The sequence below is a fragment of the Saimiri boliviensis genome, chromosome 15, assembly GCF_048565385.1.
Source record: "Saimiri boliviensis isolate mSaiBol1 chromosome 15, mSaiBol1.pri, whole genome shotgun sequence".
Lineage (NCBI taxonomy): Eukaryota > Metazoa > Chordata > Mammalia > Primates > Cebidae > Saimiri > Saimiri boliviensis.
This window is the reverse complement of record NC_133463.1, coordinates 72,712,464-72,738,360: the sequence shown is the minus strand read 5'-3', so window position 1 is coordinate 72,738,360 and position 25,897 is coordinate 72,712,464. Positions and strand designations below refer to the sequence as shown.

The following is a 25,897-nucleotide window of genomic DNA, read 5'->3' as shown; positions in this document are numbered from 1 at the left end:
AGCTGGGCTTTAATGGGCACTTTGGAGTTGGATCCCAGAAAGAGAAGAAAGTGTGTGAAAAAAGATTTGGGTAATATGAGCTAGTATTTAGCAAGTGCTTACTCTGTGCCAAGAACGCTGCTAAGAGCTTTCAGGAGAGAAGAGTCACAACCAGTGAGCATGAGAGCTAGACAAAGAATGACACAGATGAAGCTGAAGAATCCTGCTCAGTATGTGGAGAAGCTGGGACTGTATTCTCTAAGCAGGAGGATGCCAGTATTTGCTGAGCTCAAAAAAAAAAAAAAAAAAAAAAAACCAAATAAGTTTATTTTGTTCTGGGCAAAGGCAAACATTCTACAACCTGTAATTTATAAAGTTTTAATAGGACAGATAATCCTCAACTCATCACTTCTCTAATAATAGTAGCCAAAATGTATGGAGGAATACATTTGTTCAATAAAATGAATATGCACTGAAAGCCTAAGATTATTTTCCTTGAATAAAAGCAATCTCTGCCATTTGTAGGCCTCACTAAGATATCGATTCATAAGGACAAGAACATTGTCTGCTGCTTCATCGCTATGTCCCCGGTGCCTAAAAGAACTCATGGCATCCAGGAAGCATGTGGTAAATATATGTTGAGTGGGCCAGGCGCGGTGGCTCACACCTGTAATCCCAGCACTTTGGGAGGCCAAGGCAGGCAGATCACAAGGTCCAGAGATCAAGACCATCACGGCCAACAAGGTGAAACCTCATCTCTACTAAAAATACAAAAATTAGCCCGGCACGGTGGCACATGCCTGTAGTCCCAGCAACTCAGGAGGCTGAGGCAGAAGGATCACTTGAACCCGGAAGGCGGAAGTTGCAGTGAGCCAAGACTGTGTCACTGCACTCCAGCCTGGTGACAGAGCAAGACTCTGTCTCAGGGAAAAAAAAAATACACACACACACACACACACACACACACAAACACACACACACATATATATATATATATATATAGAGAGAGAGAGAGAGAGAGAGTGAATATCCTGTATTTACTTTTCTAACAATAATATTTAACACATGTTGATCACTTACATAGTTCTAGGCCCTGGTCTAATGTTTCTCTCTTCACATAGAATGTTCTATTGCATGCATTCTATTACCAAATCACAGGTTATCACACAGTAACTTTATTAAGTAGCTACTTTTACAATGTGTTTTTTAAAGGTGAGGAAGCAGAAGTTCAGAGAAGTTAAGACAAGTGTCCAAGGTCACAGAGCAAGGCAGGGTCAGAGCCCAGAATCTGAGCCAATGCTCCTCACACACTGCTCTGAGCACATGGATTGCCAGGGCATCTGGTTAAAATGCAGACTCGAATTCAGCTGGTCTCTGGGACAGTTTGAGAATCTTATTTCTTCTCGTGGATGCTAATTCTGCTAGTCTACAAATCTCAGTTTTAAGTATTTAAGCAGCAATGTTCTTAACGTCATGTGCTACATTGCCCTAAGCAAAGCAAATCTGAGATTCTGCAGGGTTTTCTTTTCTTTTCTCTTCTTTTTATCCATCCCTCCCCCACCAATAGGTCTCTGTCTGTCACCCAGGCTGGAGTGATGTGGTGCAATCTTAGCTCACTACAAACTCTGCCTCCTGGGCTCAAGCCATCCTCCCACCTCAACCTTTGGACCATAGGTGGATGCCACCACACCGAGTTTTTGTATTTATCTATTTTTGGGGAGTTAGAGATGGATTTTTACCATGTTGCCCAGGCTCATCTCAAACTCCTGGACTAAAGCCATCTGCCCCTCTTTGGCCTTCCAAAGTGCTAGGATTACAGGCGTGAGCCACTGAGCCCGTGCCTGTGGCCTGTGTTTCTTTTCTTTTCTTTTCTTTTTTTTTTTTTTTTTTTTTTTTTTTTTTTTTGAGACGGAGTCTTGCTCTGTCACCCAGGCTGGAGTGCAATCTCAGTTCACTATAGCCTCTGCCTCTCAGGTTCAAGGTTCATGTGATTCTCATGCCTTAGCCTCCCCAGTACCTGAGATTGCAGGCATGTGCCACCACGCCTGGCTAATTTTTGTATTTTTAGTAGAGATGGGGTTTCACCATCTTGGCCAGGCTGATCTTGAACTCCCAACCTCAGGTGATCCACCTGCCTTGGCCTTCCAAAGTGCTGGGATTACAGGCATGAGCCACTATGCCAGGTTAGCCTTGTGTTTCTTAAAGTAAAACAAAGCAATGACAAAAAACATCATTCATTTCTACTGCTACTAAACAACATGTGTGTATGTAAACTCATGGTTAAAAATCAAACACTCAGCTAAAATCTTGTAAATGGGTTCCACAAAGACCACTGCTGTTCTCTTAAAGTTAGCAGCTTGTGCATATTTAAAAATATGTATACAAATTGGAATTGCTGGCAAATGATACAGAGTGTCTCACTTAAGTATCTAAGTTGGATTCATTTAACATTATTGAGACCCTTCCTAGGTGTTTTCAGAAACAGAATCCCATTTTTAATCTCACATGTACTTTCAGCCTGGTTACATGTCTGCCCCTGCCTTCTCCCTACTGGGGCTCAGGAAACAATACCCCAAAATGAAAGCCTCAGAAGAAGCTTCAGAAGCAAAAGTGTTTCTCTGACCTTCTCCTGCCCTCCTGTCTCTCAGTCCCATTCACTTCCAGGTGAGCCATAGAAACTAGAATCTCTCTTCCCTCATGCAGGTCATAGAAACCAGAACCCCATTTCCCCAAAGCCAGCCATAAAACCTAAAAATATAACTCTAACTTTCCATCTGCCTTTCTATGTAAAAATTGACCATAAAGAAATTATCTGACCTACCTTGTCTGACTGTAGCCCATTCCAGAGAGGGTTCTCCCCAACACCCAGAAGGAAAGAATGCTACAGAGAGGCCAAGCAGCAGCTGGACAGACAGGCCTTGCTGGGTTTCCCCACTCAGTCCGCTAGCATTAGATTATACCTTTTTAATTGAATCACATTGCTACATGTCCGTCCATACTTTGTTGAACCTAAGCATAAAAATGGAAAATTTCCCCCTGTTTTGGGATCTTCCTTCTGAAGGCTCCCACATTAATGTGTATATTTAATGTATACATTAAAAAATTGGTACACTTTTTCTCCTATTAATCTACCTTTTGTGGATCAATTTTTCAGTGAAGCTTCAGAGGGCCAAAGGAAAGCTCTCCCTTGCCTCCTACACCTGCTTCCCCTTCCTCTCCTTCCTCCCTTTTGTGGTCCTGAAGCCTCACCAACCACAGCAAGTGATTTCCCTTTGAGAATAGCATGGAAAGGTAGGAGAAAAGAAAACACAACAGAGAAAAACAATTAAGAATGCAAAAATGCATTGGAAAAAGCTGTGATCATTCATGTATAAATACTGCATGAGACAGAGTGCTAAAGGTTCAGTCTCCCTGGTGCCTCCCACGGGGTCCTGGTGCAACCCAGCCAGCTCAAAATGAATAAGTAGTCTTGGCGAGTGAGAGAAAGAAGAGAGGTGGTAACTCATATGAACTGTGTTGGAGTTGGTCCATCAGTGTTAGTGAAAGTGAGGTTTGTTTATGTGGTAGAGGTTTTACTCTGAGGCAGGACACAGGAGGGTGCTTTTTTTTTTTTTTTTTTTTTTTTTTAGATGGAGTTTCCCTCTTTCTACCCAGGCTGGAGTGCAATGGCATGATCTTGGCTCACTGCAACCTCCGCCTTCTGAGTTCAAGTGATTGTCCTGCCTCAGCCTCCCAAGTAACTGGGATTACAGGTGTGCACCACCACACCCAGCTACTTTTGTATTTTTAGTAGAGACGGGGTTTCCTCATGTTGGGGTGCTTTTCAGCCATCGCTTCCTGATGCATCCTAGGAAAAGTTGTATGGAAAGCTGGAACCTGGAGAACAGGAGATGGATTCTGTGTTGCACACAGAAGGTAGGGTGGGGATGGAGATGAGAGTGAGTGAACTCAGCACAGAACTAACTCAACGAGTTAGTTCCTCACACCTTATACAAAAATTAACTCAAGACGTATTAAAGACTTAAATGTAAAACCCCATACCATAAAATCCCTAGAAGAAACCCAGGCAATACCATTCAGAATCTAGACATGAGCAAAGATTTTATGATGGAATTGCCAAAAGAAACTTCAACAAAAGCAAAAATTGACAAATGACATCTAATTAAACTAAAGAGCTTCTGCAAAGCAAAACAAACTATTAACAGAGAGAACAGGCAATCTACAGAATGGGATAAAAATTTTTGCATTCTACACATCTGACAGAGGTCTAATATCCAGAATTTACAAGGAACTTAAACAGATGTACGAAAAAAAAAAAAAAACCCACAAATGACCCATTAAAAAGTGGGCAAAGGACATGAACAGACACTTCTCAAAAGAAGACATTTATGCAGCTAACAAATAAGAAAAAAAGCTCAACATCACTGATCATTAGAGAAATGCAAATCAAAACCACGATAACATCTCACACCAGTCAGAATGGCAATTATTAAAAAGTCAAGAAACGAGATGCTGGCGAGGCTGTGGAGAAATAGGAACATTGTTGGTGCAAATGTAAATTAGTTCAACCATTGTGGAAGACAGTGTGGCAATTCCTGAATGATCTAGAACCAGAAACCATTTGACCCAGCAATTCCACTACTGGGTATATACCCAAAGGGATATAAATCATTCTGTTGTAAAGATACATGCACATGTATCTTTACTGCAGCACTATTCACAATAGCAAAGACATGGAACCAACCCAGATGCCCATCAATGATAGACTGGATAAAAAAAATGTGGTACATACACACTATGGACTGGTATGCAGCCATGAAAAGGAATGAGATCATGTCCTTTGCAGGGACATGGATGAAGCTGGAAGCCATCATCCTCAGCAAACTAACACAGGAACAGAAGACAAAGCACCACATGTTCTTACTCATAAGTGGGAGCTGAATAACGAGAATACATGGACACAGGGAGGGGAACAACACACATCAGGGCCTGTGGGTGAAGGGCAAGAGGAGGGAGAGCATCAGGACGAATGGCTGATGCATGTGGGGCTTAATACTTAGGTGACAGGTTGATAGGTGCAGCAAATCACCATGGCACATGTTTACCTATATAACAAACCTGCATGTTGTGCATATGTATCCCAGAACTTAAAGTTATAATTTTTTTAAAAAGTTAAAGATGTTTCCCAACTGTAGGACTTCCTGGAACCTTCCACTGGTTGATGGGCACTAAAACTGCAAAAGTGTCCAAGGTCACAACTATTTCTTAAAAGTATTTGAACATGAAACATTTACAGAGCCATTCAAAGAACAGCAGCTCCACAGAATAGGAAACTTTAGCCTAGAGAGTTTAGAGATTTACCTTCTGTTCTAATCCCCACTCCACCTTCCTATCCTATTTCCCAGCTAAAAAACTGGAGCGAGTGGCAGATGAGGGAACACTCAGTGTCCCTGGTGCAGCCCTTGCATTTTCCGGTTTTGCCCATTTAGTGAGGAGAAAGGGGCATAAGGAGAGGTGGTGGGTGAAAGGGGAGCTCAAGTCAGGAGTGAAAATCAAAGCAGAAATGAAAATGAATCATCAAGATATTTTATCCAGTTCATATAATTGGATTCAACAAGATCTAGAAAGCTACCACCCAGAGCAATTCCAATGGCAAAAGGAAAATACAAATAAAGAAATAAGCTAAGACTTATAGATGAAGATAATATTCAGATGAATGCCCTGGGGCAAAAGTTCTGCATTCTCAACTCTTCTAAACTCTGACTTTATTTGACAGCTGTTCTTTGTTCTAATTTTAAATAGTGCCAGAATACATCCAAATATTTAGAAGTGAGTAACTTTATACCACCTTTCTAGTATTTTTAGCACATGGCCTTATGAAGTGATTTGCTATTTTTAAGACAAATATGTCTTGCCTCCTTAGAATTCTTTGAATGGAGAAAGTTAAAGAAGATTCTTGATAATTGTGGTGAATGCCTAAAATGGCTTTTAAACCCACTCCAGTAAAACTGTAACTGAAAAATCAGTTTACTGGAGTGGATTTAAAAGCCATTTTAGGTCAAGCACAGTGGCTCACACCTGTAATCCCAGTGCTTTGGGAGGCCAAACAAGGCAGAGGAATCACTTGAGACCAGGAGTTTAAGACAAGCCTGGGTTATACAGCAAGATCCCAGCTCTATGAAAAAGAAAAATCAGCCAGCTGCAGTGGCAGATGCCTGTAGACCTAGCTATTCAGGAGGCTGAGGTGGGAGGATTGCTTGAGCCTAGGAGTTTGAGGCTGCATTGAGCTATGATTTTACCACTGCACCCCAGACTTGGCAACAGAGTAATATGCCATCTCTAAAACAAAATTATTTTACATACGTGACTAGAAAATAACACAGAGAGCCTCAAACAACTCACTTGATATGAGGGGGACACAATTCAGCAATATCCTCAGGAATTTGGATATCTAGTTGTTAGAATGCTAGCATTTATTGAGTGATTATTATGTGAGGCACAACACGTGTTCTTTACTTGCATTTATTCACTTCCTCCTCACTACAATCTCCACTTAATGAATGAAAAACAGGATGAACATTCTTTATTCATTTGAAAGTTGAAGAATGTTAAGTTGCCGAAGGTCATACAGCTAGTATATATTGGCCCTGGAATTCTATTATGGGTTGAATTGTGGTCCTACAACATTTATATATTGAAGTTGTAATCCCCAACATCCAAAATATGACCTAATTTGGAAATAGGGTCAATGCAGATATAATTAGTTAAGTTAAAATGACATTGAACAATGAGAACACATGGACACAGGGGTGGGGAACATCACACACTGGGGCCTGTCGGCGGGTGGAGGGCTAGGGGAGGGATAGCATTAGGTGAAATATTTAATGTAGATGACGGGGTGATGGATGCAGCAAACCACCACGGCATGTGTATGTATACCTATGTAACAAACCTGCACGTTCTGCACATGTACCCCAGAACTTAAAGTATAATTTTTAAAAATGACATTGTACTGGATTAGGGTAGGTCCCTAATCCTTCATGATTGGAGTCATAAAAAGAATGTCATATGAAGGGACAGACACAGACAAAGGAATAATGTCATGTGCAGATTGGCACCATTCTAGTAAAAGCCATGGAACTAACCAGAAGCTAGAAGAGACGCCTGGAACATGTTCTTCCCTAACACCTTCAAGGGAATGGACCTGCCAACATTTAGACCTGGAACTTCTAGCCTTTAGAACCATGAGATACTATATTTTTGTTGTTTAAGCCAGTCAGTTCCTGCTACTTTTTTTTTTTAACAGTAACCCTAGTAATCTAACACAAGTTCCAACCCAATTCACATTATTTCAAAGCCCATGCTTTAAACCATTATCCCATACTGCCTCTCATTCTCAATAATAGGGACCTTCTGTCTGCAACGTTTGATAGTCACATCTACAGTAGCCTCTTGAGGTTGGAGGACACTTAGAGGCTATTTAATGTAGTTAGCTGCCATGTTTACATCAAATAGTTGCCTAGGGTGTGCTAATACCTCTAAAGATGAGGAATGCATTATGGACTTCCATTTAGGAAACTGTTTCCCTGTAATGTCTTTGTAGGGCCTGATTTTATCTGCTGAATCTCTCTCTGTGTCCCCCTCTCCCTCTCCCTCTCCCTCATACCTCCCCTCCATCTACATGCTAGCCCCACAAACACTGCAACTATTCTCTCAGGCTCAGATCTACTCAGCTAAGAACTGCCATCTCTTTACCTGTTCCTCTATGGCATAGTTTTGAGCATCTTCAGCCTCCCTGAGTCAGTAAAGAAATAATTATTTTATAGCAAGAAACCAGAACTGATTTTGGGAGGATAGTCAGCTATGAGTTAGGAAAAGTATCAGTCAACTTGTACTCCTGTGGTCAGTCACCAGTGGGGAAAAGGCTTTGGACACATTTTCCTCTTATTCATTCATTTCTACTTGCTGGGATAAAAATTTATTTGTAGTGGAAGTGAAATACCCATGTCTCCAAGCAAAGCTCAAATCTTGAGTTAGAGATAATAGAATCTGTCCAGAGATACATGTCTAAAAGGGCCCACCCATAAGACATCTGGGGACTCTGTCTTGATGAAGGGCACAGGACCTCCAAGTTGAAAATTTTATAATTTTACGATTTAAAGTCACAAGGAATCCTGAACTAGCAGTTCTGTTCTTCTTATAACTTTCTTTGAAACTATTTTAAAATACAGATTAACTCATGTGAGGAAATGCCATGGACAAATCACGCAGGTGAAAAGGTAGTGAGAAAACTGATAGAGAAAACATGTTCATCCTAAGAAATCATAGATGACACAAATACAAATATATCCCATGCTCATGGATTGGAAGAATCAATATCATGAAAATAAGCATACTGCCCAAAGCAATCAACGGATTCAATGCCATTCCTATCAAAATACCAACATCATTTTTTTACAGAATTAGAAAAAACTATCCTAAAATTCCCAGGGAGCTTATAAAAAAAAAAAGAAAAAAAAAAAAGCCCAAATTGCCAAAGCAATCCTAAGCCATCACATTACCTGACTTCAAATTATACAAAGCTATAGATACCAAAACAACACGGTACTGGTACAAAAGTAGATATATAGGCCAATGGAGCAGAATAGAGAACGTAGAAATAAAGTCAGATATTTATAACCATCTGATTTTTAGCCAAGCATGCAAAAACACAAATTGGAAAAAGGACGCCTTATTCAGTAAGTGGTAGTGGGGAAGCAAGGTAGCCATATGAAGAAGAATGAACCTGGATCTCTATTTCTCACCATATAAAAAATTAACTCAAGATAGATTCAACACTTAAATCTGAAACCTGAAACCATAAAAGATCTAGAAAAAAAATCTGCAATTGGCCTAGGCAATGAATTTATGACTAAGACACCAAAAACAAATGCAACAAAAGCAAAAACAAATGCGACCAAATTAAACTAAAAAGCTGCTGCACAGCAAGAGAATCATCAGAGTAAATGGAAACCTACAGAACGGGAGAAAAGATTTACAAATTATGTATCCCATAAAGGACTAATGTTCAGAATCTACAAGGAACTCAAATCAACATGAAAAAAAATTCCATTAAAAAATGGGTAAAAGACATGAACAGATATTTCCCCAAAGAAGATATATAAATGGCCAACAAACATATGAAAAAAATGCTCAACATCACTAATCATCAGGGAAATGCAAATTAAAACTATGATGAGATACCACCTTACCTCAGCCAGAATGGCCATTATCAAAAAGTCAAAAAACTATAGATGTTGGCATGGTTGTGGCTAAAAAGGGAGGTTGATATACTACTGATGAGACTATAAATTGGCACAACCTCCACTGAAAAACAGTATAGAGATTTCGCAAAGAACTAAAAGTAGATCTACCATTCAATCCAGCAATCCCACTACCCACTACTGGGTACGTACTCACAGAAAAAGAAGTCACTATATAAAAAAGGCACCAGAATGTACATGTTTATTGTAGCACATTTCAAAATTGCAAAGATATGGAATCAACAACCTAAGTATCTCATCACCTAATGACTGGATTCGGAAAATGTGATATATATACATTATGGAATACTACTCAGCCATAAAAAAAAACAATGAAATAATGTCTTTTGCAGTAACTTGAATGGAACTAGAGGCCTTTATTTACTCTATAAGTGAAGTAAATCAAGATTGGAAAACCAAATACTGTATGTTCTCACTTATAAGCAGGAGCTAAGCTATGGGTATGAAAAGTCATACAGAGTGGTATAATGAACACTGAAAATTCAGAAAGGGGGAGTGTAGGAAAGGCATGAGAGAAAAAACCTACCTATTCAGTACATTGTACACTACTCAGATGATAGTTGCACTGAAATTCTGAACTTCAACACTATTCAACTTATCTGTGTAACCACTAACCACTTGTACCCCTAAAGCTATTGAAATAAAAAAAAATTAAAGTTCATTGTTATAAATACTAGTAATCAAAGAGGTAAAAATTAAAGGAACCCATTAGATTTAAAAAGAAACATGGGTGCCAGGTGATGTAACAGTTAAAAAAAAAAAAAACATTGAAAACAAAAAATCCACCTAAAGGTGGTCTATTGAATTGCAGTTTAGCAAGGTGTTCTAGTTGTCCTCCTATCTTTGAAAGCATTGGCAAACAGTCAGAGCCACAGACACACACTAGAAAGCCTGAGCCTCCCTAGAGAAACAGAAATCTCTCTTCTTTTATTTAAAATACTGCTCACTTACCTTGAGGAAGTGAGTTTTGATCTTGCCGCAGTGTTTGCCCATCTGCCCCGTGACGGGGGAGTAGAGGAGGTCTTTGGCGGCGATGCGGGCATAGGCCACTCTCTTGTTGTTGCTGAGCATCCAGATGAAAACGTCAGGGATGGTGTGCTGGGGCTGTGGGAACAGAGGGAGTTGGGATTCGAAAGGTTGGTATTGAACAAAGGCACTTGCAGAGCTCTGTCCTGAAACAGTCCCTCTTCGACAAAACAAATGCTGCGACTGAAGTCATCTAGGCACTGAAACATCGATGCCATCAAGCAAATGAAACGCAGCTTTCTAGAGAAGAGAAAGCCTTAGGTTATGAATTAAAAGTGCATACAAACCCACGTGCCAAATTGCTCATTGTGCTAGGAGAACATGTAAGTTGGACCTGTGATTTGGCGTCTGTGGTAGTCCACTTTTCTCCATTTGCAGGAAAAACACTTTTGGACAACTTCCCATGGACTTTTTTCCCCAATCTTGTAGTAATGATTTAGCTCTAAGCACTCCTCAGAGCCAGATAACATTTCCAGAATATTCAAATGAAACAACAAAAACATCTATGAATGTCTTTGAATGACTTTCCTTACACTTGCTCATAGGAGAGTAATTTTACAAGGAACTGTGTACCTAAAATATGATTGCAAAATATTTTAGTTCCATTTTAAGTGGTTATTCAGCAGGAACTCAGCTAAATTGCATAGGAAATTAGACTTTAAAGTTGAATTAATCAAGATAGGAAGAGTAGAATTCTATGCCAAGTGGCCCATTATGTTGTGGGTGTTTGAAATGCACATTTCTGAACAAACAAAACTCTCAAAACACAAAGGGGGAGTATTGCTATAAACAAGCTTTGACATTCCTGGACTGAAAGCAGATGCTCTGTCTTGCCTATCCCAAGTGATCAGGTGTAATTAATCCCCAAAGTGGGCATCCCTTCTCTCTTGATATGGAAACAGAGACACCAGGAGAGAGGCTTTCCCCGCCAAGGATTGGTCATCACAAATCTAACGCCATGGTTCAACCCTTCTCAGTGCTTATTAAAATTCCCATGTCTACTGTCTGCCTGTCTCACCAAGCAATATGCCTCCAGGGAATGATTGATTACTTGCAACAAGAATTAGAACTTTCAAGAGAAACAGAAGCAGTAAATCTGTCCCTGAAATCATCCCACATAAAACCCTGTTTTTGAGGTTTCTACACATTTGCAGGCTTCAAGAAGGAGTGTCAGTATCTGACAGTTGCAAATTTGAGGGCCCTTTTTAAAAAGGTCATTCTAGAAGTCACAAGACACTGTTTACAACTAACTTTAAAATGAGAAGCTGCTGTGCCCTTACTGGGCATGAGTTTAAATCCTCTTATAGTTGAAAACCTATCAAAGTTCCTGTGCTTATGCTGACTTCACTTGAGCCCATTAGAGAATGTGCCTTTCATTTTGCTGAATGCTCAGGCTTTGTTAAAAAATAATAATAAGTAAATAAACAAAGCTGTACTTCTTGGTTTAATTTAAAAATCTCTTCTCTAAACTAGGAGTACCCGCTTAGCTCACTAGGGCTGGGGAGAAAAACATTAATTCATATTTCATCCATACCAATCATCCAAAACTCCTTGGAAGATATTCAGTCTAACTTTCCAAATGAGGTTTGCCTTTAGAGTCAATTACCTCATCAACAAGAAAGCGGATTTTTTCCACAAAGTTCTGGGCTTCGTGAATCATTTCATCAAGAGATAACTTTTTCTTCTGCTGCTGAATGATCCCCTTGGCCTCCTTGCACATTGCCTCCTAAAACAAGACAAGAGTCAGTGAATGTCTTTCTAGAGATCAGGACAACAAGCACTGTCCTGTTGCTGAAGAGACCTGAAGGTCCTGGTGCACTCCACACTAAGCCACTCACATGGGCTGTTCCAGGGTCTGCCACTGTGCACGCTGCCCCCTTAGTGGAAACCTCATAGGACTATGAAGGTGGTAAATATCATCTCACCTCTGCTTGACAGATGAGAAGCTGAGGCCCAGAAAAGTCAGAGGCTTATCAAGGTCATATGGCTTATTAGCCAGCACCTGAATCCAGGCTGATATGGTTTGTCTGTCCTCCACCCAAATCTCATCTGGAATCATAATTCCCATAATCCCCACGTGTCATGGGAGGGACCCACATGGGAGGTAATTTAATCATGGAGGCGGTTACCCTCATGCTGTTCTCATGATAGTGAGTTCTCATGAGATCTAATGGTTTTATAAGAGGCTTTTGCCCCTTTTGCTCGGCACTCCTCTTGCCTGCCACCATGTAAGATGTGACTTGCTCCTCCTTGCCTTCTGCCATGACTGGAGGCCACCATGGCCTCCCTAGCCACGTGGAACTGTGAGTCAGCTAAACCTCTTTCATTTATAATTACCCAGTCTTGGGTATGTCTTTATTAGCAGTGTGAGAATAGATTAACACACAGGCTTTCTGATATTTAACAACAACAACGATAATTGCAGCTTAAGGTGCATTAAGCTGTTACTCTGTGCCAGGCAACATCCAAACCACTGGATTAATCCTTTGTCACTCCTCGTAACAGCCGTACGAAGTAGGTACTATTATTCCCATTTTACAGCTGAAGAAGCAGTAATGCAGCTACTGAATGGCAGGGCCAGAGCTGACCCCCAGCGGCATCCAGAGCCCAGGTGCTTAACCTCTGCACTTACCACTTCTTCCCAGAGGTATGGTGGCTGCTTTCAGACCAAGAAGACATCATTTGAGAAGTGCCACCAGGGAGCTCAGTATAAGCTTGGGGGAAAAAATCTTTATGGTGACTTCTAAGGCTCTGTGTGAGTTGGCCCTGCCACTGTCTGCTTCATCTTGTAATATTCCTTCCTCGCTCACTCTGCCTCAGGCACACTGATCCTCGGAAGCCCTAGAACAGGGGTCCCCAAACTATGGCCTGCAGGCCGCATGTGGCCCCCTGAGGCCATTTATCCGGCCCCTACCGCACTTCAGGAAGGGGCACCTCTTTCATTGTTGGTCAGTGATGTGGATGCATCCTGTGCTCCTGGAGTACTGTATGTGGTGGCGCTGAAAAGCGCAGCATCGCTCACGTACAGTACTACTTCCGGTGATGTGGGACGCATGTGTCCCGGCTCCAGAAGCACATCATATGACGCACATCCAGTCTGCGGCTGCGGCGCCCCACATCACTGGAAGCAGTGTGAAATAACAGCAGAAGTAGGAAGAAAGGCAAAGCACTATAACCATTACTACACAGTACAATGGCCCCCATACTCCCCCAAATGTACAACAACAATGGCCCCTATAATCTCCCTTTGCCCAAAAGTCTCCCCCCACATTACTACACACTGTGTTTCCCCTATTATAAGACCCTGTCTTATATTAATTTTACCCCCAAAAGACGGGGGCAGTCTTATTTTTAGGCGGTGTCTTATAATAGGGGAAACATGCAGCAGTGGGCTTCCCACAGAAGAGGCCCACCGCTGCTGCAGATGTCCAGGATGCTGTATACACAATGTCACAGGCTGATCACCGCCATCCCTGTATACAGCACAGGAGGCGGTGCTGGGCCTGTGACACTGTATACCGCTGTCTGGGTTAGTGGAGGCAGCAGCGCTGGCTGTGAGGGGTGTCACACCTTGCATAGTTCAGCCCTCCAACAGTCTGAGGAACAGTGAACTGGCCCCCTGTGTAAAAAGATTGGGGACCCCTGCCCTAGAACATGACCAACTTGGTCCATCCTAAAGCTGGTGTATTAGTCTGTTCTCATGCTGCTAATAAAGACATACCCATGACTGGGTAATTTATAAAGGAAAGAGGTTTAACGGAGAACCCACAGTTCTACATAGCTAGGGAGGCCTCAGAATCATGGTAGAAGGCAAGGAGGAGCAAGTCATGTGTTACATGGATGGCAGCAGCAGGCAAAGAAAGAGAGCTTGTGCAGGGAAACTCCCCTTTATAAAGCCATCAGATCTCGTGAGACTTATTCATTGTCATAAGAACAGCATGGGAAAGATCTGCCCCCGGGATTCAATTACCTCCAAGTGGATCCCTCCCACAACATGTGAGCATTCAAGACGACATTTGGGTGGGGACACAGCCAAACCATATTAGCTGGTATACTTGGTGATTCCTCTTGCTCAAATGTTCTTCCTAGACTCTACATGGCTGGTTTCTTCTCATCGTTCAGGCCTCAAATTAAATGTCACCAATGTATTAAATTCCCCCATGTTTTCCTGATCACTGTGGCTTTTTAAGAGTTTCCTTTTTAATCACAATCTGTAATACTTTTTATGAATTTGCCGTTTACCTATCTTCTGTCTTAACCATTAATGTGTCAACTTCATTAGGACAAGGACCTCCTCTGTCTTGCCTTTATTGTCAGCTCAGCGTCTAACAGAGCTCCTGGCACATAGGTGTTTAATAAATGTTTATGGACTGAATGAACCACTCGATCTAGAAATTCCTCAGGTACAAGCACCAAGTTCTTCCAGCTTTGTTCCCAGCATCTGGCAGAGTGTGAGGCACATAAGAAGCCTCTGCTAATGTTGACTGGAAGAACTGCATATCTGCTATCTACCAGGCACTATGCTTGGAGCCCAGGCCTGGGACAGGGAGAAGAAAGAATGCTTCCTTTCCCTGAGACATTGACAGTTTGATAAGGTGAAAAGAATACATGCACGTAATTAAAATGCATGAAGCATTGTGGTACTAGACAGGGGCAAAGCTAGTTACCTGGAGAATATGGCATTTGAGCTGAATTTTAAAACGTGAATAGAATTAATCAGAGAGTAAGAGGACAGAGGGAAAAGTTACATTTGAATATACATAATCGTCAAGGATTCAAAATTGTCAGAGCATACGTACATGGGAAGGAACGTAAGAGGGATAAAGCTGGGATGCTAGGTTGGGACTAGACAGTAAATAGCCCAATATATCATGCAAAAGGGATTTAGACTTTATCTTATGAATGACTAAGAGACACCAATGATATTTTTTAAGCATAATGATCTAATCAGATTTGTGTTTTAGGAAGACCATGCTTGTTGTAATATGGAAGATGGATTAGAAGAAGACTTTTGCAATACTCTGGGATAGAGACACTAAGAAACTCAGTTTAGGCAGTGACCCTGAAGATGAAGAAGTGGAGTTTGTTCCGGAGCTATTAAGAGGCAGAACCTACAGGACCTGGTATTCAACTGGCTACTTAAGGTGAGAGATAGAGAGCCAATGTTGAAGCTTAGCCTTCTGAATGGAGCAGTAAGTATAGCTGGCAGTGACAATATCAGGATGTGGAACAAGTTTAGATAAGGTGATGGGCTCAGTAGGATACACAGAGTTTGGGGTGATGTGAGACAAGCATGGAGGTACCCACTCGGAGGCTGGGAATGCAGGTCTAGAGATGAGGAGGGAGACCTGGGCCATGAAAAAAAGATACTGAAATCATCAGGCCAAGGGCTGTTAGACAATGCGAAGACAGCGCTCTGCAGAAAACGTGGAGTAGAGGGCAGCTGCAGAGACAGCACTTCAGCCGGAGATGCCGAGAAAAGCCAGCATAGGAAGAAGGTCTTAATGGTGGTGGGAATCTAGCCTTCCTGAAATGTTCCAGAGGACAGAAAAGCAGCATTCTGGAAAGAAGGATGAATGAGGAGTTAGGAGACCTGGGTTTTAGTCTTTGGACTACAGTTAACTAGCTATCATCTTTAGAAAAAATTATTTAATCTCTCTGAGCCCCACTCATACTTTAAAACATCCCTGACAAGCCAAGCACTGAATAATTTTTCTTTGCAGAATTATCCTGTCCTCACATGAAATGTCCCTTGGTGCCACTGTTGGAACTGACATTTCCAATTGAGTTAACCCAGGGCCTGACTGGGTCTGGCAATTCTAGTCATCAGTCATTGAACAAGAACTGGGCAGCTATTAGGCACCTCGTGCGTGCAGGTTCCCAGGATAGAGAGGGGTATCAACTATGGCCCTGTTCTCAAGAAGGGCTTACAAATTTTAACACAATTCTCAATGAGAGGAACCTGAAGTCAGGGAGCATAGTTTTGTTTTGTTTTGTTTTGTTTCCTCTCTCTCTTTCTCTCAGCTTGTGGGGCAGAGGGCCAAGTCCATGCCTTTAACAAAATATGAAGGTCAAGAAAATGAGCAAGAGGAGGCTCCATCAGAATAGGAAGTAGGACCAGTGGGCTTCTAGCTCATCCTTGTAAACCTTCAATAAATGCTAATTTCTTTCCAACTTAACAAATATTCCCTTCTCACTCTTGTCTCTGTGTCCCACAAATGTATGACCTTTAAACCTTATCCTCATTTGGTCTGTGACCTATGCCTCATCCATGAGGTTTATTTTTAAAGCACATGTTTTAACTCTGTCCACAAAATATAAATAGATTTTCACATACCAGCTCCTGCCAGCAGAGTGTAAGTCGTTTCTTATCTAAAGTGGTTTGGTTCAACATCTTGGGCTTTTTTTCTGCTTCAGAGATAAACGCACTATAAGAAAAGAATAACATTTTGAAACTTACTTAGTGAAAATCCATCTATTTAATTCCAGAGGTTTCCAAATATCTTTTGTGCAATACATCTGAAAGCTTTTGAAGCCATAGAACCAAGATTTTTAAGTTAGGCTTAAGCAACAATCTATTAACTTTTCCAAGAGATAAAATGAGAACTGGAAATGATGCCCAGACCCCACATTAGTTTTGGGGAAGAGATATTTGTTTTTCCACTTTCTTTCAGTGCAATCTATTGTGGTTGCTGTAAAAATTTATAACAAACCCCACAAAATGCTGCTTTCCTTCATCTTACAAATTTAACACACACCAAAAGTTTTCTGAAAAGTTGTATGTAAAACAAATATTTTCGATTCAATACTGAAATGTGTCCCCACAGTTTAAAAACAATAGGAAAGACTGAGTAGTAACATTTTTTTGGAGATGAAGTTAAAAAATGTGTTCAATCGGAAAATAGTAAAGATTATGAACGCAATTCAAGAAGAAAAATGTAAATGGACTAAACACTTGGGGAAATAAGATATTGTCCTCACTAGTGATAACTTAAATGCAAATTAAAATCAATACCATTTTACCTATAAAAATGAATAATATGGTCCAGTGTGATGGCTCACGCCTGTAATCCCAGCACTTTGGGAGGCCAAGGCGGGTGGATCACAAGGTCAAGAGATTGAGACCATCCTGGTCAACATGGTGAAACCCCGTCTCTACTGAAAATACAAAAATTTAGCTGGGCCTGGTGGCACGTGCCTGTAATCCCAGCTACTCAGGAGGCTGAGGCAGGAGAATTGCCTGAACCCAGGAGGTGGAGGTTGCAGTGAACCAAGATCACGCCATTGCACTCCAGCCCGGGTAACAAGAGCGAAACTCCATCTCAAAAAAAAAAAAAAAAAAAGAATACTCAAGGTTGGTGAAGATGTTAGGAGCTAGTTGTTCTTGTACTCTGTTGAAGATGGGTATAAATTGTTAGTGTTTTAGAGGCAATTTGATCACACCTATCAAAATTTAAACTTGATTCTAAATTATACTAGAATTCTTATCCTTCAAAAGTAATCAAACAATCTGACAAGATTATGTTTACACAATCATATTAATTGTAGCAAAATAAATGGGAACAACTTAAATATCATTAGGGACTAAATATATCATGCCACATACATGCAATTGAATATTCAGGATATCTATTATGTGCCCCTATAGAAAGATGCCTATGATATTTTGCTGAATGAAAAGACAACCTGCTGTGCAAAATGTGTGATGTTGTTTGTGAAGAAATACGGTATTTTATGAGTGTGTACATATGAGGGTATATGTTTGCAAATGCACAGAAAAAAGTCCAGGAGGACAAATCAAACTCTTCTCACTGGAGAGTAGGATTGGAGAGAGAATTGAGAAGAACTTTTCTACTTTATATATTTCTGCTTTTTAAAAAAAAATGACAAGCATGGGCTGGGCATGGTGGCTCATGCCTATAATCCCAGCACTTTGGGAGGCCGAGGCGGGTGGATCACGAGGTCAAGAGATCGAGTCCATCCTGGCCAACATGGTGAAACCCTGTCTCTACTAAAAAAAAGAAATACAAAAATTAGCTGGGCATGGTGGTGTGCACCTGTAGTCCCAGCTACTTGGGAGGCTGAGGCAGGAGAATTGCTCGAACCCAGGCGGCGGAGGTTGCAGTGAGCCGAGATCGCACCATTGCACTCCAGCCTGGGTAACAAGAGCGAAACTCCGTCTCAGAAAAAAAAAAAAAAAAAAAAAAAAAAAAAAAAGACAAGCATGATCATTTCAATGATGAACACTTTTGATGAAAAAAATCAATTATAAAGGAAACAAAAAGGAAAGTCTAAGATGCTACACCACCCACGCAAGGTCCCACACTGGCCTCTACCTACTGGCAGCTGGAAGCCTCACCAGAAATCCTTCTTGGACACACTAGTTAAGGTACATTTTCTTTAATTTTTTTAAAAAAGAATAAAAAGGATTATATTTTGAGGAGGGAATTCTGTTGCCCCAATTTCTGCCTTTTCTTGTGGCAGAAGGAATTCATTTCACTCTCCAGAATGGATCAGTGCAGGCAGACATCATCACTTCTGATCCCTTTCCTTTCCCCACAAGGAGAAATAATTTGTTTCCTCATTAAAATTGGGGTAAATGACCATGGTACACATTTCTGTTCATTCTTCATCTTTCAGATCTAGCCTGCCTGCTGGCTGTGATACCCCTCTTACTTTCATATGTCACATGGCAAGCAGCCTGTCCCTCTGAGGGGTAAGGGTGAGATGGGGCAGAAGCCCTGTTGAGCTTCTTGGCCATGAACAGGTCAGGGGAACAGGAAGCTTGCCTTGACCTCGGGTCCAAGCTGCTTTCTCAAACCCAACTTTTCCAATTATAAAACTAACATTTTGATCTCTGTCTTGTTCTAATATTTTTTCAGTTGGTTATAAACTTGAAGAAAAAAGGGGGATGATTAACTATCATCCCAAGTAATCCCATAACATAGAAAAGTTATCAAACAATTAATTTGCTCATAAACACTTTCTAAAAATATGAATTGTGAAGCTATTTTGAATGCTTAAAGGGAATTGCAGGTGGCACTAAACAGCTCATAGCAGGAGTAGCACTAATATATATATAATATATAATGAAAAACAAGAAATAAAAACTATTTCTTTGCTTTCCTTTTTTTGTAAATTAAAAATTGTTGAGTAGTTGAGAGACTGGGGAGGCAGAACTTGAAAAGCTGAACACCAGAATTTAGCTACTTCTTGCCTTTCATCAAAAGAATCTTCACTCCATTTCCATTAGTCCCATTATGACAAATTCTCGTATTTGCTCGAATCTTAACCTAGTTAATTTCAGGGCTTAGTCCAGGGTTGTTTCCTTTAAGGGTCAGCAGCCTCTAAGATGGCTCCAGTGAGTCCTACCTCCTGCAACTCATGCCACTGTGTAAACCCCTACCTTTGAAGGTAGGCTGGACCTAGTGACTTGCTTCTAACAGAATAGCCAAGAGTGATGGGCTGTCACTTCCAAGACTAGGCATGGGAGACTCTGACTTCTGTCTTGCTGGGATGTTCTCTCTGACTCATTGTGCTTGCTGGCTCTAATGAAGCCAGCTGCTCTGTCATGAGAGGCAGCTTAGAGAGAATCACATGGCAATGCATTGAGGGTGGCCTCCAACCAACAGCTAGTGAAAAACTGAACTCTGCAAATAATCACATGAGTGATCTTGGAAGTGAATCCATCCTAGTGGAATCTTGATATGACTGCAGCCAGGGAGTGACTCTGACCCAAAGGACCCAGGTGAGCCATTCCTGGACCCCTGACCCACAGAAATGGTAAGATAATAGCTATGATGTTAAGCCACTGAGTTTGGGGAAATTTGTTACTCAGTAAAAGATAACTATATGACCTATTTTTGATATTTTATTATATTGTTTGCCATCTGGAATAAGGGTTACTAATTGGTACTTAACATGTTGTAAAAAAACAATTCCCCAAAATACGGTACTTCATCATGCTGAGTGCTTTGAAAACTGGAAGGCCTCTGAAATAAGCCTCAGAAGCAAGGTTTCTCTCTGACCTTTTCCATGTCTCCCTGTCTCTCTGACCCTCTTTACCAAAGTGTCATGAGAAACTCTTTAAATTTTCCTATCTAAGAGAGCTTAAATGCAATTGTCTTAAGACTCCCTCCCTAGAGATCTCACCAAATAACCAGGAAAGAGCAACAACAGAAAAGAGACTAGAATCATCAACTATCCAGAAAGACTTTTCATCTATTCTTCTAAGAACAGCTCCGAGAGATTACCTGGGGGACTTTATCTGTACAAAAATAAGACCTTTGTTCCTGTGCAGCTTCATCCCTCACCTTCCCCTGAGGTCTGCCTCCCATCCCCCTGGTCCATTCATTCTTCCTGATGATTTACTGTCCCTCAAAAGAACTGACTACATTCTCCACCTCCCATGTCCCCTCTGAAAAAGGGTATATAAGCTTCTGTATTGCACTGGGTAATTGAGTAATCACTCTGTGATTCTCGCCTGTGCATGTTAATACATTTGCATGCCTTTTTCCTATTAATCTACTTTTTGTCAGTTGATTTTCAGTAAGCCTTCAGAGAAGGGACGGGAGGTTTTCCCTCAGCCCCTACAACAGTATATTGAAATATACTATTCAGGCTCACTGAATAGTATATTTCACTGCGAATAGTTGATTTTCGGTGACGCTTCAGGGATGTTTTCCCTCAGCCCTACAATAGCATTTTACATATTAATAGTTTATTCATCAGATCATCTAAGTGTCAAATCATTGGTGAGTGTCTACCGTATGCACAGCACCACGCTGGTGCACTAACACTGGTGCATTTTTCTTGTTTCCTACAGAGTCTCTATAGTAAATCTTTCTTTGCTTTTTCCCACCTTTGACTTGTGTTTTAGTTGTTTAAGTGTCAAGAAGCAGTTGTCAGTCCACAAGCTAAATTACTGAACAAAATTAAGATGGATACAGCACTATAAAATGGCCGTTTGAATGCATGTGAAATCGACTACTTTCTGAAGGTAATTAAAAGCTGAGTCCACAGAAGCTCAGCTCTGCATATGCGGGCTGTCTCTCTCGGTACCTGCTTTGGCTGATGAAGTCACTGAGCACTGTTTTCATTTTCTCTTCAGGTGCCTCCTCTGAAATCTTAACCAATTCTCTCATTTCTTCTATACTTTCTTCCTGAAAACAAACCACAGGGGTGGAGACATGAGGTGGTGGGAATGAGATTGGTAGTAAAGATACTAATTGTAATGTACTAGAAATAACAGCTAGCTAATTTCTTTTTGTTTTGGAAATGAAGGAAGATTTCTCTAGTTTTCTTGTACTTGAATTGGGAAATGCTACTGCATTCTAAGGTCGAATCTTCCTTTTTATAAGTGGAATTGGTCCAGTCCTGTTCAAACTCATTTTTTCTATTGTAGATCCATTCCCTAACTGGGTACCATTTATTTGGAATCTACCTTCTGGGGAAACCTAATAATGTGGGAAATGGCTAACAATGTAGAGTAATTAGCTATAATTACCAAAACTTCAAAAGTAATGTTTTACATAGGAACATAATCATATTGAATAATCTCTGAAATTAAAGGGTTCCCTGTTCTTCTAATTACATGAGTTTTGGGTCAGGTAATGGGACAGATTGTATATGGCAATGGCCTTATGCTTATATACTCAATAATTAGACTTTTCTTTTGGGCCTAAATTCTAGAATTCTATTTAGTGGCCTGGAGGAAAATGGCACCTCAGGGGAAATATATATGTTACTATTAGAATTTACTAAATTGTATTCTCTACCATATCCCAAAGTCTGGTGCCTGGGGACCTATGCTCCTCTCTTTACACCTTCACTATAAGAATAGGCAACACTGTGGCATAGTTAAGGATTTGGGCTCTGGGGTCAACTCTAGGCTCTAACACTTATAAATGAACTAATCTATTTATGCCCAACTTCCTTATCTGCAGAATGAAATAATAATAGAACCCAACTACAACACTATAGCGGGATGTAAATATCTTCAAACAGCACGTGGTAGTTAGTAAACATTCAGTCATGTTTCCCATGGTGGTTAGCCGTGATATGCTAAGCATGTCAGGGATGCCAACACTGAGAAAGGAATTAGAAATGAAGGTCACTGTGGCTTCTAGGAAAAATTCTGATCTGCTTTGTCAAGACTCTTGGAGATAAACGATTTGTTCTGTCTGAAGGAGAAGTAAGACCAGCCCAACCAAGACAGTCTGTGACCTCCAAATGCTTGTGACCCCAGACTAGACCTCCTGACCCCTTTCGGAGTTTATCTCCATAATGCCTGGAATCCCGATGGTTGAGACAATACTTTGTTTTACACATTTAGAGATAAGTATCATAAAGCAAATGGGACAGAGAAATTTGTTGACTTAGCATCAGTTTTAATGGGACAGGAGGGACAAGAGTGATCTGGTGAGGCATGCAGGACGGAGTAGTGGGAGCATGGGAGAAGGATAGAAGGATTTGCAAAGGGGAGGTGCAAGATGTCAGAGAAATAGAGGTCCCAGCCTTCTCTCCCTCCTGGGGCAGCTTAGGTGGGAAAATCTAGCATTGACTGCATATTAATTGGCACTATTTACAGTATAAAACACTTCAGTTGCCAAGTATTAGGCTAAATGACATAGAAATAGTGGCATATAGTTATTGAACAACAAACACACAAATATATTGTGAACTATGGTAAGAACTCCAAAGGAAATGAACAGAGTATTGGCCAGGCACAATGGCTCATGCCTGTAACCCTAGCAATCTGGAAGGCTGAGGCAGGAAGATTGCTTAAGCCCAGGAATTCCAGACCAGCCTGGGTAACACAGTGAGATCTTGTCTCTAGAAGAAAAAAAAAAAAAAAAAGGTCAGGCATGGTGGCATGTGTGTACATGTAGTTCCAACTACTTGACATGCTGAGGTGGGAGGCCTTACTGAGCCTAGGAGTTCAAGGCCAGCCTGGGCAACACAGTGAGACTCCATCTCTACAAAAATTGTAAAAAAATTAGCCATATTTGATGGTACATGCCTGTGGTCCCATCTTCATGGAAGGCTGAGGCAGGAGGGTTACTTGAGCCTAGAAAGTCAAGGCTGCAGTGAGCTGTGATTGTGCCACTGCATTCCAACCTGAGTGACAAATCAAGACCCCCCTTCTCAAAAAAAAAAAGAAAAGAAAAAGACCCAAACAGCGTGTTATATAAGAAGGTAAGGGGTTAGAAGGTGTCAGAATCTTCCCTGAGGAAGTCTGAAACTGAGCCGCTGAGCCCTGGAATTTGACTGGGTTACAAGGAAAAGACTGGAGAGGGGAAAAGTAACAGAGGAACCCTCACTGTGGTGGCTGCAAGGCTTAAAGGAGTTTGATTTCTTCAAGAGACACAAAGGAGACCAGTGTGGTTGGAACAAAGTGAGGGAGGAAGAACATAAGAAAAATGGGGCTGTAGAGGTAGGCAGGGCCTGATCTTTAGGGAGTTGTCCACCATGCCAGGGACTTAGGATTTTTTTATGAGTTGAAGTCAGGATCTACCTATTTTGTGGGAAAGTTGTCAATTCCTGCCCTTTTCAGATTAAAAAAACAGCCTACACCTAGATCCTATAATAGCCAGAAGCAGAGCAGGGATTTGAATTCAGGTAGTTTGACTGTAGTCCAGGAATTTTACAAAATGTAGTCTTATTCCCCTAGATTTGCATGGTAGAATCCATGAGCCCTCCAAATGTAGCATCCTCAATTTATTTGTATTTAAACTGAGGTCAACACCCTCTCCTAGGTAGATTTTTAAAATTCCTTCCCCCAAAACAGCTTTCCAATTCTCGAATCTATCACCTGTGAGTCACCTACCAGAAAGTCTGCCATTTTCTCTAGCATGTTGGACCAGTGCAGCCTGAAGGTCTGGTCTCCCCAAGGGCTGATGAAGTAGACACAGGGCTTCTTATCCTCAAATGGCAAATAGTTGTAATTCCTGTGAAAACAATTAGGTCTGGAAGTTAGTTGGTAATCAGTGTTTTCCAGGCAAACCCAGTCACATGTTAATGTTTTGTATGTTCTAGGCAGGACTGGAAAGGCATGGTGACAAAACTATCAGACTTTTAACACCATCCTTCATCTATAAATGGGGACCTGTGAGCAATGAACAATGAACAGTTAGATGGCTACAATGGAGAGGTATTAACAGCTACCATCAGAACTGGAACAAAGCTTAGAAATGATCACTAGAGGGCAGGATTTTTTTTTAGGTAGGCCTTTTTCAAGAAGGATGGCTTACTTTTTATTTAATTCATTTAATTAATTTATTTATTTTTTAAAGGCAGGGTCTTGCTCCATCACCCAGGCTGGAGGACAGAGGAGGGTGGTTTTAAATGAAAGAGGGCAAAAGTGAAGTGTTTTTAGTTTCTATGTGCCAGGCATGTGTGAAAGTCAAAATAACAGATGTATTCCATAGTGGTTGGACTAGTTTACATCCAACAGCAGCGTAGAAGTGTTCCCTTTTCACTGCATCCACACCAACATCTATTATTTTTTGATTTTTTGATAATGGCCATTCTTGTAGGAGTAAGGTGGTATCACAATGTGGTTTTGATTTGCATTTTCCTGCTCATTAGTGACACTGAGCATTTTTTCATATGTCTTTTGACCATTTGTGTATCTTCTTTTGAGAACTGTCTATTCACGTCCTTAGCCCACTTTTTGAAGAAATTGTTTTTTTCTTGCTAATTTGAGTTCCTTGTAGATTCCAGTTATCAGTCCGTTGTCAGATATACAGATTGTGAAGATTTTCTCCCACTTTGTGGGTTGTCTGTTTACTCTGCTGACTGTTCCTTTTACTGTGCAAAAGCGCTTTAGTTTAATTAAACCCCATCCATTTATCTTTGTTTTTGTTGCATTTGCTTTTGGGTTCTTGATCATGAAATCTTTGCCTAAGCCAATGTCTAGAAGGATTTTTCCGATGTTATCTTGTAGAATGTTTATAGTTTCAGGTCTTAAAGAACTAAAACTAGAACTACCGTTTGATCCAGCAATTCCACTACTGGGTATCTACCCGGAGGAAAAGAAGTCATTATTGAAAAAGAATATGCACAAGCATGTTTATAGCAGCACAGCTGACAATTGCAAAAATGTGGAACCAGCCCAACCAGAGTTTGTGGAGTGGCCAGAGATGAAGGTGGAGAAGTAGCCTGGGATCCAATCCATAAGCTATAGCCTCTGGAATCCAGTTGTTCTTTTTAGCTCTCCCATACAAATTTCTTCTGAAGGAGACAATAAAATGAGTGAAGGTGCCCTATATAGTCTGTTCTGCAGAAAATAAACTAGCAGATATTTATTCAGAAAAGAAGCCACATAAGTTTTTGGCAGAAAACGAGGTTGTTATTACAGCAGAAGAACAACAACAAGTTTAGAAACCAAACTGCTCTATTTTACCTCTTTAAAAATTATTGCACTAAGAATCCTGCCGATAAATAAATTCCCACCCAAAATTTTACTCTGTCTCAAGGTTTCTTTGGTTTGGGTCATTTCGTGCTAATGACGTTCAAGACCTTTGTCTCTTTGGTTCTGAGGGACCTGCTAGTTTTAGCGTGTCTAC

At 40.9% G+C, this 25,897-nt stretch overlaps 1 protein-coding gene and 1 pseudogene across 4 annotated transcripts in view; one reads left to right on the top strand and one right to left on the bottom strand.

The window, feature by feature from the left end:
* The window catches only part of FER1L6 (fer-1 like family member 6), a 216,575-nt gene that overhangs the window by 89,704 nt on the left and 100,974 nt on the right, over nt 1-25,897 (bottom strand). For all 4 annotated transcript variants that reach the window (XM_074387107.1, XM_074387108.1, XM_074387109.1 and 1 more), the window contains 5 exons: nt 24,157-24,277; nt 21,390-21,490; nt 16,666-16,756; nt 11,935-12,054; nt 10,254-10,406 (listed from right to left, as the gene is read on the bottom strand). In XM_074387107.1, the coding sequence (XP_074243208.1) occupies nt 10,254-10,406; nt 11,935-12,054; nt 16,666-16,756; nt 21,390-21,490; nt 24,157-24,277 (586 nt within the window). The remainder of the gene's footprint in view (nt 1-10,253; nt 10,407-11,934; nt 12,055-16,665; nt 16,757-21,389; nt 21,491-24,156; nt 24,278-25,897) is intronic.
* Nucleotides 19,011-21,285, top strand: LOC141581493 (putative uncharacterized protein FER1L6-AS1; annotated as a pseudogene).